Source organism: Desmodus rotundus, chromosome 3 (genome assembly GCF_022682495.2).
Source record: "Desmodus rotundus isolate HL8 chromosome 3, HLdesRot8A.1, whole genome shotgun sequence".
Taxonomy (NCBI): domain Eukaryota; kingdom Metazoa; phylum Chordata; class Mammalia; order Chiroptera; family Phyllostomidae; genus Desmodus; species Desmodus rotundus.
The window spans coordinates 45,809,886-45,827,814 of NC_071389.1; the positions used below are offsets into that span (position 1 = coordinate 45,809,886).

General features: G+C 42.2%; 1 protein-coding gene across 2 annotated transcripts; it reads left to right on the forward strand.

The window, feature by feature from the left end:
* Nucleotides 1-1,245: 1,245 nt before the first annotated feature.
* On the forward strand, nucleotides 1,246-17,020 carry LEPROT (leptin receptor overlapping transcript). 2 transcript variants are annotated; one of them, XM_053920134.2, is made up of 4 exons: nucleotides 1,246-1,312; nucleotides 5,887-5,962; nucleotides 10,472-10,658; nucleotides 13,130-17,020. In XM_053920134.2, the coding sequence occupies exons 1-4, from the start codon at nucleotides 1,297-1,299 to the stop codon at nucleotides 13,244-13,246; spliced, it is 396 nt and encodes a 131-aa protein (XP_053776109.1). In that variant the 5' UTR covers nucleotides 1,246-1,296; the 3' UTR covers nucleotides 13,247-17,020. The 2 variants fall into 2 exon arrangements, with proteins under 2 accessions (XP_053776109.1, XP_053776110.1); XM_053920135.1 differs by lacking the exon at nucleotides 13,130-17,020 and adding an exon at nucleotides 10,909-13,123.
* The last annotated feature ends 909 nt before the right edge of the window (nucleotides 17,021-17,929 follow it).

Here is a 17,929-nt window from a genome sequence, read left to right on the forward strand (position 1 = left end):
CTCATTAATTTAGGAGAAAAAAATTTAACTTCCTCATGAGACCACCATGGGACTACAGTAAGTGAGCTAAAAAAGACAGACTTTTGGTGTTTGGATGATAGGTAGTTTCCCCTGAGCGCTTTAACAGGTACTAGAGAGAATAGGGTACTCACAATAGGGAAAGAATTCTCAACTATCTTGACTAGATTGCAGCTACAAAGTAGAGTGCAGTGTAATTCTGGATCTTCAGGGTCTGCAGGAGCCAGGTATTAGCAACACCGTGTTTTTGTGTTTTTTTTTATGGATTCATATTTTGGGGTTTATTTATATAATCCTATGTTAGTTTTGTTTTTTCTATTTTCTTCAAAATATGGAACAAGTACACTTTTTCAGTAATAGAAAATTAAATAATTAGAATGGCATAATTAGAAAATTAGATAAAAAGTCTTTACAAAATAAATAAAATCATATCCTGCTAAGTAGGCATATTTTAAATTAAACCACTATTTTTAGGCTTATTTCAGCAACTTAACCTAAATTAAGAGATAATGATAACTTATGAATAACATATCATTATCCAAGTAGCAACACCGTGTTTTAAGTAAGTGTACCTTCCATCTATGAGGAGACATGGGAGGAACCAGAAGAATAAACTAAAGTCACAGGTAATGACGTGTTGAGACAATAATATGCTCAGTGTACAGTTTTTCAAAAGTAAACCGAGCAGGAATCGGAAAGGTGTTGGTGAGGATTTGTACGCCAGGGAAAGCTGAGTTCCCACGAACTCTTTTATCTTTCTGTTTCATTGAAAAGTAAGAAAAAGCAATAGAGGGGAGGGAAGCACGTACCGTGGAGTGGTTCTCGGTTAGAATGAGAGGCTATGTGGCCCCTAATCCAACCTCCTCCAAAGATCTGAGGCTCCTAAACCTTTTTGAGCCTTTTTCTGTAAAGGTCAAATGAAGTACTGTTCCAGATTGCCCCAACAAGCAAAACTTTCCATTCCCTTGAGGAAAGTCAGGTACAACATGGCCCTCCGAGGTGGGCTCAGGACCTAGCAGATGGGCTCCCGGAGCAAGGCCAGGGTTACTGCGAGCAAGTGGGTTTGCAGGGATGGTCCAGGATATGGATTGGGAGACGGGAACGGAGCTCTGCAGATAGGGGCTGGGCTCTGAGAAATGGGGGCGGGGTTGTGGACGAGTTTGGGCGGGGCTCTGAGTGGCGGGGGCGGGCTCGGGGCACGCGGTCCAGCCCCTCGCCGGGCATGGGCGGGGCCTGTGGCCGGAAGCCGGAAGCAGCTGTGGGCTCTGCTCGGGAGACATGGCGGGGATTAAAGGTACATCCGCGGCCCCCGCTCGGTGGTCCTGCGGTGGGGTCGCCGCTTCCGCGCCGGGCTGACCTTGGAGCTGCGCTCTCAGCGCGTGGGCAGGCAGAGGCCTCCCTCAGACTCACCATGCTTCCCCCCTCCCTGGGTGGGAATGCAGTCGCTCACTCCCTTCGCTTCTTGGGGAGCGGGTGGAAGGATGTTTGGGGAACTTCACCCCTCTTTTTTTTTTGCCAGGCCACAGGCCTTCACGCTCTCCCCTGGCCCTCCAGACCCTCCAGGAGGAACCCTCCCGGGGAGCGGTGCCTGCCTGGGAGCCCAGAGCCCGCGCCCGGGGCATCACTTCGCCGGCTCCACAGTCCTTGGAGCTTCCCTCTACTCTCACCCCCACCCCCGTCTGCCTTGTTTTTCACGAGGTTTCCACTTCCTGACAAGTGCACCCTAACTCCTCTGTCTTTTCCTGCCATCCCGTACTTTCCCATTTCCTCCAGAGGAGCTATCGTCTCCAGTGTCTCCAGTTTGGGGCACGTAATCCTCTTGTTCCTGGTAATTTTTCCTATGGGGCAGAGTTGACGGCAGGCGGGTGTTAAGGAAAGCGCCGTATTTCTCATGGTCGTGGAAAGCAAATTAGGTGGAATTTTATCGCTACTTTCATCTTTGGACCGACAAGAAAGCGGTGTTTGTGCAGTTTGTGTTTTTGAATGGTACGCTTGATAAAAAGGGGGTACCAAGAACACCACTTCCCTTATCTGTATGCCTTCTGGGGAATGGGGGGTGCCACCCGTGGGAGAGGTTACTGGAAGGCTTCCTGTTATTTTTGGGTGGAAACCGTTAGATTTCTAATCTTTTGAATAGAGAGTAGCATAACTTGTTTTTTTGTTGGAGTTCCTATTCTCTTTGAAATGTGTGCCCAAAGATCTCCCCACCGGCTATACACTTGTATAAAGTGTATTTGCACACATGTGTATGTTCACTATGAAATATATCTAGGTGTGTGAGCTGTTAGCAGACATATTTTATCGTTATTTATGGATGGCTTATTTCAACATCAGTTTAGTAAACATGATTTATCTGGACAGTGTTCCGTGAGAAATACAGACATTTGAAGCCAGTGTAGAAAACAGATGACAAGTAGTATCTCAGAATTGCCCTGTGTTTAATTATGCCCCGAAACTATCAAATAATAATGTTAATGTGTGAATGTGTTAGAAATTGTGAAGGAAGCTAGGTTATGAAATGGAAAAGGATTGAGGGAAGGAAGTATTTTCAGGTAATTCAGCCTTTGAGGGATTACTGTATGCATGAGGTTTGGGGTTAAAAGATAAACTATTATTGGACAACAGAGTTGGAAATGGTTACTATTTAACTGACAGAGGTGGGAGCACAGATGATGTTGTGGGTTGAATTATGTTCCTGACTCCCCTGGATCTGCCAGTGTGACTTTATCTGGAAATAGGGTCTTTGCAGACATAGTCAAGTTTAAGATGCTATTGGATTAGATTGGACCCTACCCCAGTGAGTAGTGTCTTTAAAAGCAAAGAGAAATTTGGCCGTAGAGACATTTAAGGACACCATATAGAGGCTCCATGTGAAGATGGAGGTAGAAAGTAGAAGAGGCAGCTGCAAGCCAAAGAGCACCAAAGAAACCACCAGGAGTGAGGAAAAGGCAGGGAAGGATTCTTTCCTTGGAGACTTCAGAGAGAGCATGGCCTCGCTGACACCGTGAGGCCTCCAGAACTGTGAGAAAATAAATTTCTGTTCTAAGCCACCCAGTCTGTACATTGTTGATAGCAGCTCAGGTAACTAACACAGATGGGGTCACTTAACCTTGCTCCAGGGACGAAGAGGACCACTTCTGCACAGGTAATCCCTGAATTGAAGCTAAAAGGATTGATAAGGCTTCACCTAGCAAAGCATGGGGTGAGGACAGAGTTTATTCAAGTGGAGACGACAGCATGTAACCTAGGGCAGGGGGCACGAAAGAGCACACGTTGTTCTCTCCAGGAGCTTAAACTACGTTATTAAGACTGGAATTATTGGGAGAGTGGTGAGGGAGGTACTCAGGGGTTAGACCAAGGGCCAGAACAACCTGTAGTCTTGAAAGCCTCCGTGAAGGGCTGACACCAACTTTATCTGTTTGTGAGATCACTGCTATGTGGAGGGTGGAGTGGAAGAGATGACTGGAGCCAGGCATGAGATGATAAGGGCCTACACTAGGGGGCAGCAGAGGGAGGGGAGGGTTCAAGAGAACAGTGCTGCTGTTACTGGATGGCTTAAACAAGAAATTTATTAGTTCTGGAAATTGGGAAGTCCAAGATCAAGGTGCCAGCAGATTTGATGTCCGATGAGGGCCTGATTTCTGGTTCATAGACAGCCGTCTTCTTGCTGTATCCTCATATGGTGGAAGGGGTGAGGGATCTCTCTGAGGTCTCTTACAAGGTCACTAATCCCATTCATGAGGGCTCTGCCCTCAAGGCCTAATCACCTCCCAAAGCCTCACCTCCCAATACCACGACAGTGTATTAGGGTATAACATGAATTGTTGAGGGGTGGGGGTGGGGATGGAATACAAGCTTTCAATCTATAACAGTGAGGCCTGGGAGATTGAGTCTCCTTGATTTGCTGGTGTTGGTATTTCAAGGTAGAACCTTCCTTCAAAGGGAAGATGTGTGTTTTTTGAGGAGGTGGCTTGGGGTGTTTCAGTTTTTCACGTGTGAATGTGAGGTCCTTGTAGGCTACTCAGGCAGAGAAGTCAAGATTGGAGTTAGAGGTGCATTGTTCATGTGGCCAGGCCCTTGTGGTACCAGGGAGCTTTGGGTTGAAAGCAATGTTTCAGCAAGAGTGTGGAGTGGAAAGAGATGAAGTTGGATATCTGGTCAGCTCCATCTTTAAGAGATGTAGAGAATGTGATTCCTGAAAAAGAAAGGAGGACTGAAAAGAGTCTACTGGAGATACACGGTTGTGAGCCTTGAGAGACTGGTGTCACAGACTAGAAGGAAGACACCACGGCTCCCAGCTTTGATGGCTCTGCTGGGGACGGAGAAGTCGGCACATCTGGTCAGGCCCCGGGAGAGGACAAAGCCAACTCGGAAGAGATCCTCTCTAATGAAACAATACGTGAAGACTTACTTTTGTACAGCTTTCTTTAAAAAGTGACACTACTAAATGGCACTACTAAATATGTATAAATTAGAATTGAAGTTCTTCCTTGTCCCCTAATATCTGCATACTTCTAAATGTTTTTTAAAAGCACCTTGGCATCTTCCTATAAGACAGTGTCCCCCTTCCCCAAATCTCGTAATGCAACAGGAAGCAATCTGAATGCTAACTAGTTTAATTAGTGACTAGTTTTGGGTGCTCTGTACAGGGTGCGGCAGAAGTAACAGCTGCTTGAGTGTGGTTGGTAAGGTGGTAATATGGGTGTGGTAATTTAGTTTTAATTTGAACTTTTCACCTAAAATGTCATATGGTGTGCTTAAGTGTGATATTGTTATGTTACAGAATTATATGCTTATGACTTTGTAATAGAAGATTTTGTATTTAAAAAGGGATGTTATTTGTGCTGGACCCTGTATTTTTGTTTTCAGAAGCAAATTTGGATAATATAGTGTCTTATGCTTCTAATTTATATCTTTATCAAGGAACATTACTAAAATGAGCAGATACCTACATCAATCAGTATTTACTTATTGGGTCCCTCCTTTTGCCCAGTACTTTATATAGATTTATCTCATGTAATTACCATAAGCTTCCTAATAAGGTTACACCGTTACTACTATTTTACAGGTGAGAAATCAGATTTAAAGAGATTCACGCAACCAGTTGGTGGCAGAGGAGATTTGAACCCATGTTAGTGACGCAGAGCTCAAGAATTTTAACAAGTCAGCAGCATAAGGAGAGATACAGATGTCAGGAATACATATTTTATTCAGTAGTGGAGAATCGTTTTCTATGAAGACACGAAGGCAATTTGCAAATACTTAAAAGTACTAAGGTTCGGAGAGGCAAAAATGATCAAAGTGTGTGTGTTCCAGGGAAGCAGTGTTGCATGTAAGTTAAGGAAAGAGGACTTGCAGCATTTAGAAACTATCAGAATGAAGTGACCTGCCTTAGGAGGTAATGAGGTTCCCTTCGCTGGAGTTGTACAGATTGCCTGGCTGGCTGCTTATGACAGAAATAGAGGGAATTTGTACCTTAGATAAAAGTCGGGTACTGGAAATTCTTGAGACTAATGCTGTAATTTAAAAGTGGCAGACACAGGCAATGGTTTGCTAGTCAAATGTAACATCAGCTAATAAGTGAATTGCTGCACCTCCTTAATTTGGGACCTTTTATTTTTAATTAAAATTTTTTATTGAGATATAATTCACATACCACAAAATTAACCTTTTTAAAGTATTACGTTCTGTGGGTTGTAGTACATTCACAAGGTTGTGTAACCATCTCTACTCTCTAATTCTAAAACATCGCACCGCCCCCAGGGGAAACCCCATGCCCATTAGTGAGTCACTCCCCTTCTCCCCCCTCCTCCGGCCCCTGGCAACCAGTGATCTGGAACCTATAACTCTTGGTTTTATTTTTCACAGCTCTTGTGTTACTATCCTTCAGTGGGGCTATTGGACTGACTTTTCTTATGCTGGGATGTGCCTTAGAAGATTATGGGTAAGTTATTAAAAAAACCCAAACTATTCTTCTTTTTGTGTCTTTGTCACTGTTATGTGTGTGTGTGTGTGTGTCATGGATATTAGGGAGTTTGGTCAATTTAGCACCAAGCTCTAACCGTTGAGTTAGTGAGGCCCAAATTATGAACTCAGTCCCCTCATGGGTCAGCTGTACCAGTGCAGAGAAAAGCTCTTTGTACAATTGATGTATTCATTTAGTAAGCACTTACTGAACATCTGCTCCGGATCAGCTAGGGATACAAAAATGAAGAGATGTAGGCCTGTCCTCAAGGAGCTCATAGTTCTAATCATGAGTGAGAGACCGGCAAACAGTCCATTTGGAAGATGGAGTCCAGTGGGGATGCGTGGAAAGTACAGTGAGAGCTTCGAGAAACCGCGTCAGAGTTTCCCCGGGGGAGTCAGGAAGGGCTGCATGGAGGTGGTCTTTAAGCCGAGACCTCCTAGATAAATCAGAGCTTATCAGGCTGTCAGGGGAGGGCGTTTCAGGCAGAGGGAACCTTGAACAAATTTCTTTATTTCTTTTATCTGTGGGTTGAGTGCTTACCATGTGCCAGCTACAGTTAGGGGAACTGGAGATTCAGAAATAAGAAAACAAAAGTCGGGCTCCTCTTGGAGTCTGTATTTCAGTGGGGGAGACAGACAATAAACAGGTTTTAAAATGTACATGCTGTCAGAGGTACAAGTGTTATGAGGAATAAAGGGTAAAGGGCAGAGCAGCTCAGGGGAGGGTGGTCGTCGTGTTGAAATGGTGTTGAAATGGTGTTGAAATGGTGGATCGTTGGGGATGACGCAACGATAACCCTGAGATGTGTGTGAGTTGGGGCGGAATTTTCCCAGGAGGGAAGGGCAGGTCAATGGAAGATGGTCAGGTGTTACAGGCCTTTGTTGTGGAAAAACACTCTGGATCATTTCTGTCCTGTGAACTCTCATGATCTGAGTTTTGCCATCTGTTTCACTTTTCTGTGTTTTGCATCTAGTATTACATTTATATAGCTGTAAAAAGAGTATTAAGTTCCATAGTTATAAACAGTTGAACTATCAGCAAAACCCAAAGAACAAGTGTATTATAACTAGCATTAGCGTACAAGTAAAGACAAACAAATTGGCTCTGAGGTCCGCATCCATCTCTAGGAATACAGGCCCCGGCAGTGTCACGGGTCGGTGGTCTACCGCTGATGGCAGCGGCTTCTCGTCCCAGAAGAGACTTTGATGTCTTTCCTGGCGGAGGCGAGCGTCAGAGATAGGGGTAGGTGTCCATTCGTGGTTAGGTGCTTGATCCAGTGAGGTTGGAGAGTGTCTTTATTCGATGTCCTTTCCGGTAAAGAAAATCGCAAGGTGACAGTTGATAATTCTTAAAGTCTTTGTCTCCTGGTTGCTCCCTAGGAGAGGAAGCAGTTACCTATTTAGTGTTTTTTTGAAGTGACTCCACCAAACCTTGGCGGTGGTGTAAAATGTCTCCTTTCAGTAATGTTAGCTCCTAAGTTCCTTCATCTCATCTAAGTCCAGTTTGAATGCACTGTGATGCATGAAGGAGTGTAAATACTGGATAAAGAAACGGGGTTTGCCAGGGAGCCTCGAAGAGCCAAGCAGCCATCTTGAGTTTCCCACACCCCAACTACTCATTTAACTTACAGCCGTTGTTTCCCCACATAACATGCCCTGGAAGTCTTTTACCACTTATTTGACAGTGCTTCCCATGCAACTTAATATTTTTAAAAAATGCCTGATTAGTTTTGAATTTCTCTTTTGTAAGGAGAGAAAACAGATCTTTTTGTGTTGTTCCAGGGTCCCTCCTACAGCACAGCAAAGTTATTCCTACATATATTGAGATTTTAACCCTCAATTTCAAAACTAAGCAGCTATGTATATGAAGACATTTTTTAACCTCTAGAAATATTTCATAGACATCAAAGTCAATTATTAACATGGACTTATTTTTATAAAGCCCCAGGTAAAATGTAATATACATATATTAAATTTAAAATATCAACTCAAAAGACATCTCTTCTACTTAAACCAACAAACTTAAACTAGCTTTTATTTACTAAGGACTAATCTTAGACCATGTGAACTTAAAAAGCAGTTGAGTTAGTTTCTGTATTTCTGCGAATTTAAAAATACCCAATCCTTACAAGTGCTTGCCTTTGAATTCATTTCAGTAATGCCATCTTGGAGGTTGAAAAGTATCTCACGTTTTCAGCATTCATATGTAGACATAAATAGACAGAGGCAGAGACCTCTGGCCGTGAGAAAGACTCACTAGTGCATAAAAGAACGGTTGTGTCCACATTTTGTTTTGGAAGCATTTATAATTTACATTGTTGATGTAAGAAACGTCCAAACCTGTAGATAATTTTTATGAGTTTTCTTGAGCCCAAACTGACAACGGTTGCTGGGAAACAAGATCTCAAATGCTCAGGAAAGTGACAGTTTTATAGTTTTCCTTTATGCCTTTGACATTAAGGGGGGACCGTAAGCGAGGTTACATAAGGTGGGAGAACTCAAGAACGCAAGGTGCAGGCTAGTTAAGGTTACCTCTCTCTCGAGGGTGGTTACTCTTGTTTCAGAGGGGCGCTACGCTTGTTGCGCCTGCATGCGTGCTCACACGCAGAATGGACCGGGCTGGCCTAAGAGGAAGATAAATCTTTCACCGAAGAAGTCACATGTCTGGGTGTCACTACCCACCGTGACCTGCTCACTAGGAACGTAAGGCCAGATCACCCTGTTAGTTACTTTCTGTCACTGAACTTGTATATACCCTCCCCGTGTTTTTGCCCACAGTAACTGCCTGTGAAGGGGAGCGTAGTCAGATTTTCCTTAGAAAACTTACTGTATTCTCCAGACCTCTTCTCCTATGTCTTTGCTCACCGGTACAAAAAGGGCCTTGAACTAGAGCATTTGTAAAAACCCCTTCCCTTCCCACAATATTGTTTGGTGATTGTTGAAATACACTGTGATTCCTATAGTTTAAAATTAGAAGTCCCAACTCAGTGTTTCTGTCCTGAGTCTCTTAAGGGCACTTTCCTTCCTTGCTTTTTGGTTAACCATCCTGCCCTCCTAGGTCTGTGGGTGAAATGGGAAGCTGTCATTACAGAGTGGCTTCACACCAACTCCCGCTTGGCGGTGTTGGCACCCGGGTGGATCTGAGTCCGTCAAGGCGTTGTGCTGACCTGTGTTACCGCGGTGTACGTATGCATGTGTGTGTGTGTGTGTGTGTATACGCACGCATATATATGTATGTATATGTGAGCAGAAGCTACGCCTGTATCTCCCTCTCGTGGAATGAAATATAATAACTGTCTAACTGATGAGAAATGGATTTCTGAAGTACTTATAGAGAAATGTAATGGGAAAGCAGATGACAATTTTTTATACATTCAAAACATTGAAATTGGAGAAGAAATAGTTTTTATGTTTGCATTACAGAATTATTGTGACCTCTTACAATAAAGATTAGAGTCTATCTAAAGCCTTTACTAATAAGCATATTTGTTTGCATGTCTTCCAAACTTAAAATCTATTCGTTATTTTGTTCATTCAATAAATATTAATGAAGCACCTCATTCTGGGCCCTGGAGATAAGTGGTAATTGATAAAGACATGGCGGATTCCTGTTCTCATGAGCAAGGAGATACCAGACAGGAGTGAGTGCTGTGTAGGAAGTTAAGAGGGCGATGTGCTCAGAGGTGACTTGAGGCACTTAAAATGGGTGGCCCGGTGAGGTGAGGTTGGCCGTTCTTAGAAGGAGACCTCTCAATTTAGATTGCGTGATAAGAAGAAGCCAGCCAATGTGAAGATCAGGGGAGGAGCATTCCAAGCACAGGCCATGGCTAATACAAAGGCCCTGAGGAGGGATGGGGTCGTTTAAGGAACATAGAGAAGGCTAGTGTGGTTGTGAATGCAGGGAATATGGCACAAAATGAATAAAATAAGTTGATTAGATCATGTAAGATTTTGTAGGTCAGGGCAAGGAATCTGGGTTTTAATCTAAGCCATTGAAAGGTTTCCAATGTGCAGGCACTCAAAACAATCTTCATTAAACTAGCGCGGGCAAGCCACTGTACTGTGTTCTGGAGGGAGAGCAAAGATGTCTTAAGTTAAGCTTTTGGGATTTTTTAAGTTTTTGTTCTTAAATTACAGCTCAGTAGTTACAGAAAGCAATGAAGATTCTAGATTATATATATGTGTAGTTTCTTTTTAAAAAATTGAATTTATGGGGGTGACATTGGTTAGCGAAATTATATAGGTTTCATGTGTACAGTCATGCAGTTTCTTAACACAATGTCAGTTATCTATATATTGATGACTAGTAATTTTTAATGATCATTATCTCTTATCTGTTCCTGGTAGAAATCATCTTAAGTGCTAACACTGACAATTGAATAAATAATTTTTTGGCCTAGACATTTAAAATAATGTTAACCTTGAAACAGTAGAATGTCTTAACTGTAACTTTTCTTTTTGCATTTCTTCTGGGTCCAACCAACAGTGTGTACTGGCCCTTGTTCGTCCTGGTATTTCACGCCGTCTCTCCCATTCCCTACTTCATTGCCAAGAGAGCCACGTATGACTCTGACGCAACCAGCAGTGCCTGTCGGGAGCTGGCCTATTTTTTCACTACTGGAATTGTTGTTTCTGCCTTTGGATTTCCTGTTATTCTTGCTCGTGTGGCTGTGGTGAGTTTTGTTCTCCATTGTTTTACCCAGTTGTCTCTGAGTTTACTTCAGAGGCCTGTGTCTGGAACCTCAATTTCATTTTCATTGCTTAGACTTAGTACTCAAAGCCAGCTGTATTTAGTTAATCTTGTCCACGTTTTAGATCTACCTGTCAATACCTTGGTCATGTTTTCAGAATGCTTTCTTAGTTCTTACAACTTTTAGCATGACCAACTTACTTTTTGTTTTTTTATATTGTACTTTATTACAGCTATTTTCTGAAATTGTTCTTAAGTCCTTGCCCCGTGGCTTAGGGCAATCCACAGTGTCTACAACAGCAATACTCTTCCAGCTTCAAAGTGAACATCTAAATGGCTCCTGATCCCCCAGTTTCAGTGTGTGTGGAACAGGGTCCCCCACACTGCCAGCAAGCAGTTCTTCTGTACCAGCAGGTGTCCTCCCGTTCAACTCAACCCTGACGCCATCGACCCAGAGAGAGCATCAGATCCTGCGAGTGAAGGGTTAGTCCCACAGGACTGTCTTCTGTTTCAGTTGCCAGTCGACAGTCCAGGTTGTCACTTGTGCTTCTGACTGATCGGCTATGTAGATCAGAAGTCCCAGGACCTTAATGTTGGATTTGATTGATTTATTCACAGAACTCAGGAAACCCATTTACTGACTAGATTACTAGCTTATTATAAAAGGAACAGCCAGATGTAAGAGATGCATAGGGCAAGGTATGGGGAAAGGGCGAAGAGCTTCCTTGTCCTCTTGGGTGCACCACTCTGCTCGTATCACCAAATCGCCAACCTAGAAGCTCTCCAAATCCCTTCATTTTGGTGTGTTTTTTTGAGGCTTCATTACATAGGCATGATCAGTCAAATCATTGGCCATTGGTGACTGATTCAATCTCTAGCTCCTCTCCCTTCCCCAGAGGTGGGTGAGGTGAGGTGGGGGCGCTGGCGACCAAAAGTTCTAACCCCTCAAATCACATGGTTAGCCTCTCTGGGCCCCAGCCCTCATCTGTAGGTGCTTTCCAAAAGTCACCTCATTGACATAATAAAAGTCACGTCTATCACTGTTACCACTTAGAAGTTCCAAGTGTTTTAGGTCTCTGTGCCAGAGAGGAAAGGAAGACCAAATATTTATAAATCACAGTACCACAACATCGTATCAGATTCTTCTCCTGGAGGATCATGGAGACAGTCCTCAACTCAACACAATAGCATATGTTGGGGGCAACTATATAGCGCTTTGAAGATACAGTGAATAAAAAACACATTGTGGGTATAATTTATTCCTTTCTTTGAATCACTGTCTTTCATACTCTTTGTTTTTATTCCCCCAATTACATACTGTTTCAATTTCATGAAACTTTCTGGGGCATTGAATATAAGATATGTACAAGTCTTGTTTATTCATTTAGTAAATATTTTTTGTAACATTTGCTATTTGTAAGATACCAGGAATAAGAGCCAGATGCTGCCTCTGTTCCCAAAGAGGACAGAAACTAGCCTGGTAGGTAAGCATATGATAAATGTGATCATTGAAACAGGATCACAGTGCCTTGGGAACACAGCGAAATTCCAACTGGCATTTGATGTGGTTTTTGATAAATACGGTTTTGATTGAAGTAGGGAAGGCTATTAAATGGAATGGCGCCCGTGTGAAAATGCAGTCAGTATGTGGAATAAAGAGCAGTATTCCAGTGTGATGGAACTAAAAAGGAGTGATTGAGATTGAGGTTAGAAAGGTTGGTGAAGCGCATCACAGAAAGGGTCTTGGATGCTGTGCCAGTTTGCACTCTGTCTAGATAATGAGGGAGCGCTGATGGTGTTTCAATGCCCGATTGTCATGAGCTTATTCTCTTCATACCTCAGACTAAGTACTTCCTCAATTCTGTTCTAAAAATGTCTCTTTTTACCTTTCAATACTGCATGTTTTGTGAAGGAACTTTCATTGATGTTTTCTGTTAGTTAAATTGAAACAAAACAATGCCCACTAGAGGGTACTCTCATCCCCAGCTGTACCTCCAAAATCCTCTGCCGCTCCAGAAGGCTGTTTTCATTTGCATGCAGATTTTTTTTTTTGTCATTTCTTGCCTAGAAAAGAAACAAATCAATCCTTAACTCTCCAATTTCTATTTTCATGTAAAAAGGCAGTGTGTACAGAAGTTTCAGTATCCAGTGTTGCAATGGGACCCTTTGTAGTCTTCATGTGTTTTACTTAGGGTCGTCATTGTCTGTTGAAAACAAGTAGAGAAATATGTCTAATGGGGAAAATGTTAAGGATGATAGTACACTTAATGAACAAGCGTCATGAAGTAATTACACTAATTACCGAGTAAATTCACTATCTCCCGCCTGTACATTAAGCCTTTTAGCAGTTTTATGTAATATTTCATTGGATGTTTCTAATGCAGAAAATAATAGATTTTCAAAGAATACAATATGAAGCAAGTAAAGATTTAACCCTCTTTTTTTGTGTTCCAGATCAAATGGGGAGCCTGTGGCCTTGTGCTGGCCGGCAATGCAGTCATTTTCCTTACGATTCAAGGTTTTTTCCTTGTGTTTGGAAGAGGAGATGATTTTAGCTGGGAGCAGTGGTAGCACTACATTCTGATGATATGCATTTAATTCCTTGAAACTCATACTATGTGTATGTATGTGCACATGTGGCCTTTTACTATGAAATTTAATATGCTGGGGTTTTTATACTTTATATCATGTTCACTTTAAGGAGGACTGCATGGTTTATTAACCAGCAAATAGATCAGTCCATTTACTCAAGTTGAACCATGCTGTTTGGCTGTTCACAGTCATGGTGCTCTCAGAAAATATAGTAACACAGTCTTGTAGACAGTTGCCTATGTATGCAGTGCATCCACCCCTTTTACCTGGGGGTGTGTTTGGACAGGAGCAGGTCTCAGTTCTGCTCAGGACTTCCAGGATACACTCGTGGCCCAGAGAGACAGCGGCGGCCCCTCTTTGTGTGGTGGATGGACCCTTGTTTCACAAAGTGTTGTCCATACACCAAGAGCACTGGCATCACCTAGGTGCTTATTACAAACGCAGAACCTGAGGCCCCACCCCAGACCCAAGGGGATTGGATGAGAAGTGCTGTCATAGAGGACTAAGCATCACATACCAGCTTCCTTTACTTTCCCTTTGCTGTACCCCTTAACCTCTCTGGGTGTTAGCTGCTCATTTGTAATTGTTTCGCCTGCCCTCGTGTTGAGGCCTAGTTCAGACTCTCTTTGGTGTTTGTGAAATGTCCAAACCTATAGTACATAGGCCGTTCCTCATATTTATGAATCGTTCTCAGTAGGGAACAGCTAATCATGCCTTTGCCCTGTCTGAACGGCAGTGACTGTTTTCCCAGTGCTGAGGGACACAATAGCCCCAGGGCTCCCTGGGACACAGGCAGGGAGGCCAAGCTGGAACCAGTCCCTACTTTAGCAGGATGAGATAGACTAGAGGGGTAATTCTGTTTAATTTCCCTTTATAATCTGATACTTCTGCCCCATTCCTTCCTGTGCTGCTCCTCCCCCACCCTCAAACACACACTCCCAGCAGTTCTGATTCGCCTTTACTTCTTTGTGGCTCTGGTTCCTCCTTTCTAGAGAGACATGGAACCAAGTGGGCAAGCAGAGGGTGAGCTGCTTAATTTTACTTATATGTTAATGTACTTGTCTTTTATGTCCTGTGGGACTTTTTATATATATAACACTTTTGGCCACTTTTAATGAATCATTAGGAATACATGTCATTCTGGATCCTATAATCACAGTTTTCTTGCGCAACTTTATGTCCAAGACCTATTGGGAAGGGGAAATATGGGAATTAGAACCACTTGGTCAGACTAGTGTAAGCAGTGACTTTAGAGTACTGTTAATGTGTGATAACTGATGTACATTTAAAACACCGAGCCCTTTAAGTTTGTATCTGAGTAATTAGCATACCCCTTCATATTCCGGAATCATACCACAGAAGATAAAAGTGATACCTAAAAGGACAGTATGCAAAGTTATATTTTGACCTTGTGCGTGATTTTATGTTTTCAGTGTTCTATGTACATACAGAATTGTTGAAGTTATTTCTAATATTTATATTAGAAAAATTATACACTTTATAATTTCAACCAGCATTTTAATAACACTTGCATTTATTGTATTGTAATAAATTCTACTTTGAACACAAAAGAAAGGTTTAATTTTAAAAGTCTTTATTCTGATATAGCCTAAACTAAATGATAACAAAAAAAGTGAGAATTTCTCGGTATTCTGAAAGGGGAAGTTTTGAGTGCTGATCTGTCCTGCAATCGGATAATAGCAATAAGATTTAAGATTCCATTTTAAATGTCTAGTTGGCTTATAGTAGCTTTTCTTTTCCTAAGATGGAAGTGTGTTTAATTTATACTACCTTTTGCAAAAATGTCTTCGTTGCTTATACACATTTCAAATAACCAAGGTAGCTTTAATGTGTAGCCTTAAAGCATTGCCTCTTGATAATATAAAACACTTTCATATAGAATATTTGTAGCTATTCCCTAATAATGTAATGGTTTGTTGCCGTGGTAGATTACTGGATTTGCTACATGTCTGAAAACAGAGACATTTATTCTGAAGTGCCTACCTATCACTTCAGTAATAAATGGCAATAGGAAGTCTGCTCTAGGTGAATGTGCAATACAACAGTTTCATCTTGGTGACGAAAATGTTGGGCATTGTTTTTCCTTATAAATGTTTTTTTTAATATGTATCATAGAATATATTTTGGAGATTTGAAGCACATTGATTACATTCTAAAACTGAGATTATACATAAAGAATTGCTTAAAAGTAGGTAATTTATAAAAGGATTCTCTATCACATTCCAAACGATTGGCGTACAGGTATATTTTGGAACACTTATCCCACAGAAACAATGCCCTGCATTAGTGATTGAGTTCCCAGGCCAAGCCTTCAGTGTTGAAGTAAACACGAAAGGAGCTGGCTGACCTTGGTACCTGCCTGAGATTTGGGTCCAGGAAACAGGGGAGTGTGAATAGTTTGGAGGCAGGAAAGTAGAGATTTTTATCTCTTTTCCAAAGAACAAGGTCTGTCTTCTGTTTTTGCAGCCCTTTCCAAGCCCTAACACCCTTAGGGGCCAGGTAAACCCCTGTGAGGTTGTAGGCCTCCTCTCCCGGATCAGGGCCCTCCTCCTAGCCTGCCCCACTTCTTGAGGTTTTTCATATTCCAAAATTACCCCCTTCTTACTACCAATCAGTTTTCTTAGTGTAACTGATCTCATGTGGTGATAAGAAAATAATCTGATCAAACTCCTTCCCAGAAAGAACGAATGACTTGGGATCATCTCCCCACATCTGAAACTCACGAGTACCTGCACGGTGCGATTGGCACACCGCGCTGCTGCCGCACTCTTACAAGGGCACGCCTGGGGACCCGGTGACTTCCACAGAAAATGGCGATGTTTCCAAGTACAGTGCAGAAAGCATTCCCACAGTTTGTAGGAGGGTAATAATGTTTGGGGGCAGGGGCAACTCTGTCATATCTCAGCTCTTCCTCAGGGTGAGTTCTCAGCTGGTCCTACGTTTCGTAGTTGTTTCCTTTCCTCTGCTTATGAACCCACAGATTTTTCTTACCATTTCCTCAAGGTACCTTCTTCATGAAGACTCTTCCAGAGTGTAGCTGAAGTGTTTCATTACACGAATAACATTCTTATGCTCTCAAGGAAATGCTTAGATGTCACAAAAATGTGCTTTTTCAAAGTTGGCAAAATTTAGATTTTGCACCATAATGTAACCAAAATATTTATGAGGATGCTAGCATTTTCCAAGCAAAGTAATTGGTTTACAACTGGGAAATAGTAATTTTGTAGGTGAATATAAATTGTGCAATTGAATTTTCTTGCCATTCCGCCTCATGAGTACCTTATTTGCAAAAATTCTGGTACTAAATAGCTCCCGACCTAACAATGTGCTTGTAAGTGGCCACACCTCTGGAGGAGAACAGTGATATGTGTGACCCCACTCATGATGTGAAAGATCCCAAGACCTGCTTTTTTCTTTTTTCAGTCAGTAGTTTGCCCTGCCGAACAGATAGGCCAAAGGAGGTTACTTCCGATAATCTCTTACTGGGGGCAAGGCTTCTAGTTCAAATTCACTTAGGTAGTTGAGGGAAGGGGGCAGACGTTCCTCTGTCCTGCAAGGACTTTAGTTCAAAATAATCTGTGTACCGCAAGGCACGCCTTGGGGTGACTCATTCTGAACCCTTACCTTGTAAACCCAAGACTGCTTTAGAATGCATTATTGTGTATGTATGACGAGGATGGCTACTTTTTAAATAAAACTTGGCATTTATACTTTAACAAAGACTTACGTACATTATTACACTGTTTGTATTTCACTGTAATTGAAGTGAAGCAGTCCGGGAATGTGTGCTGACTGGAAGGAATCCAGTCCCTAATTATAGCTTTGCTGTAGCTGACACTCTCGGGGGATGGAGGTGGGTGTGGGGGGCACAGTCGATGAAGTTCGATGTATTGCAAAGGAGAGAAAATCTCACACTTTAAAAAAGTCCTGTATGTGCTCTGAAGACTTTTTGTGCACTACAGAAAAAAAGCACTGATGTAAAATACTAGAGAAAAACGTCCTTACGCACAAACATTTACGAAAGATCTGATGTCTTACAGGTGGATTTATGCAGCTGCATTAGAAAGAAACTGAGTTAGATATTTCTTTGTGTTGCCCAATTTTGATAATACCAATATAACTAGAAAATGCCCATAAGAAAAAACAGTTCCTAAGGAAACGTCTCTGGTCCAGGGGTTTGTACATAACGCAATATCATTAGGAAAATGTGCAGGATGCATTGACATACTTCATCTGGGCAGAGAGTGAGTGTCGGGAGAAAGCATGTACCTACCTGCTATTTAAACAACATCTCCTATGTGTGTGTATGTGTGTGTGTAATTGTATATGAGGTCTGTCCAGAAGGTATCCATGTAATATGAAAAAGACATTTACTGAAGAAGATACAAGAAACATTGTATATAGGACAATGATGCCTCAGTCCCCTTCAAAGTAGGCTCCTTGGGACCCCACACAGTTCTCCCAGTCACCATCAGCTGCCCTGTCGTATTTCTCTGAATGTTATCAATAGTCTGAAATCTCTTCCTTTTCAAAGGTGATTTTTAGTTTTGGGAAAAGCCAGAAGTCACAGGGCACCAAATCTGGGCTGTAAAGTGGCTGAATTACTTGGGTGATTTGATATTTTGTCAAAAATCTCTGCTC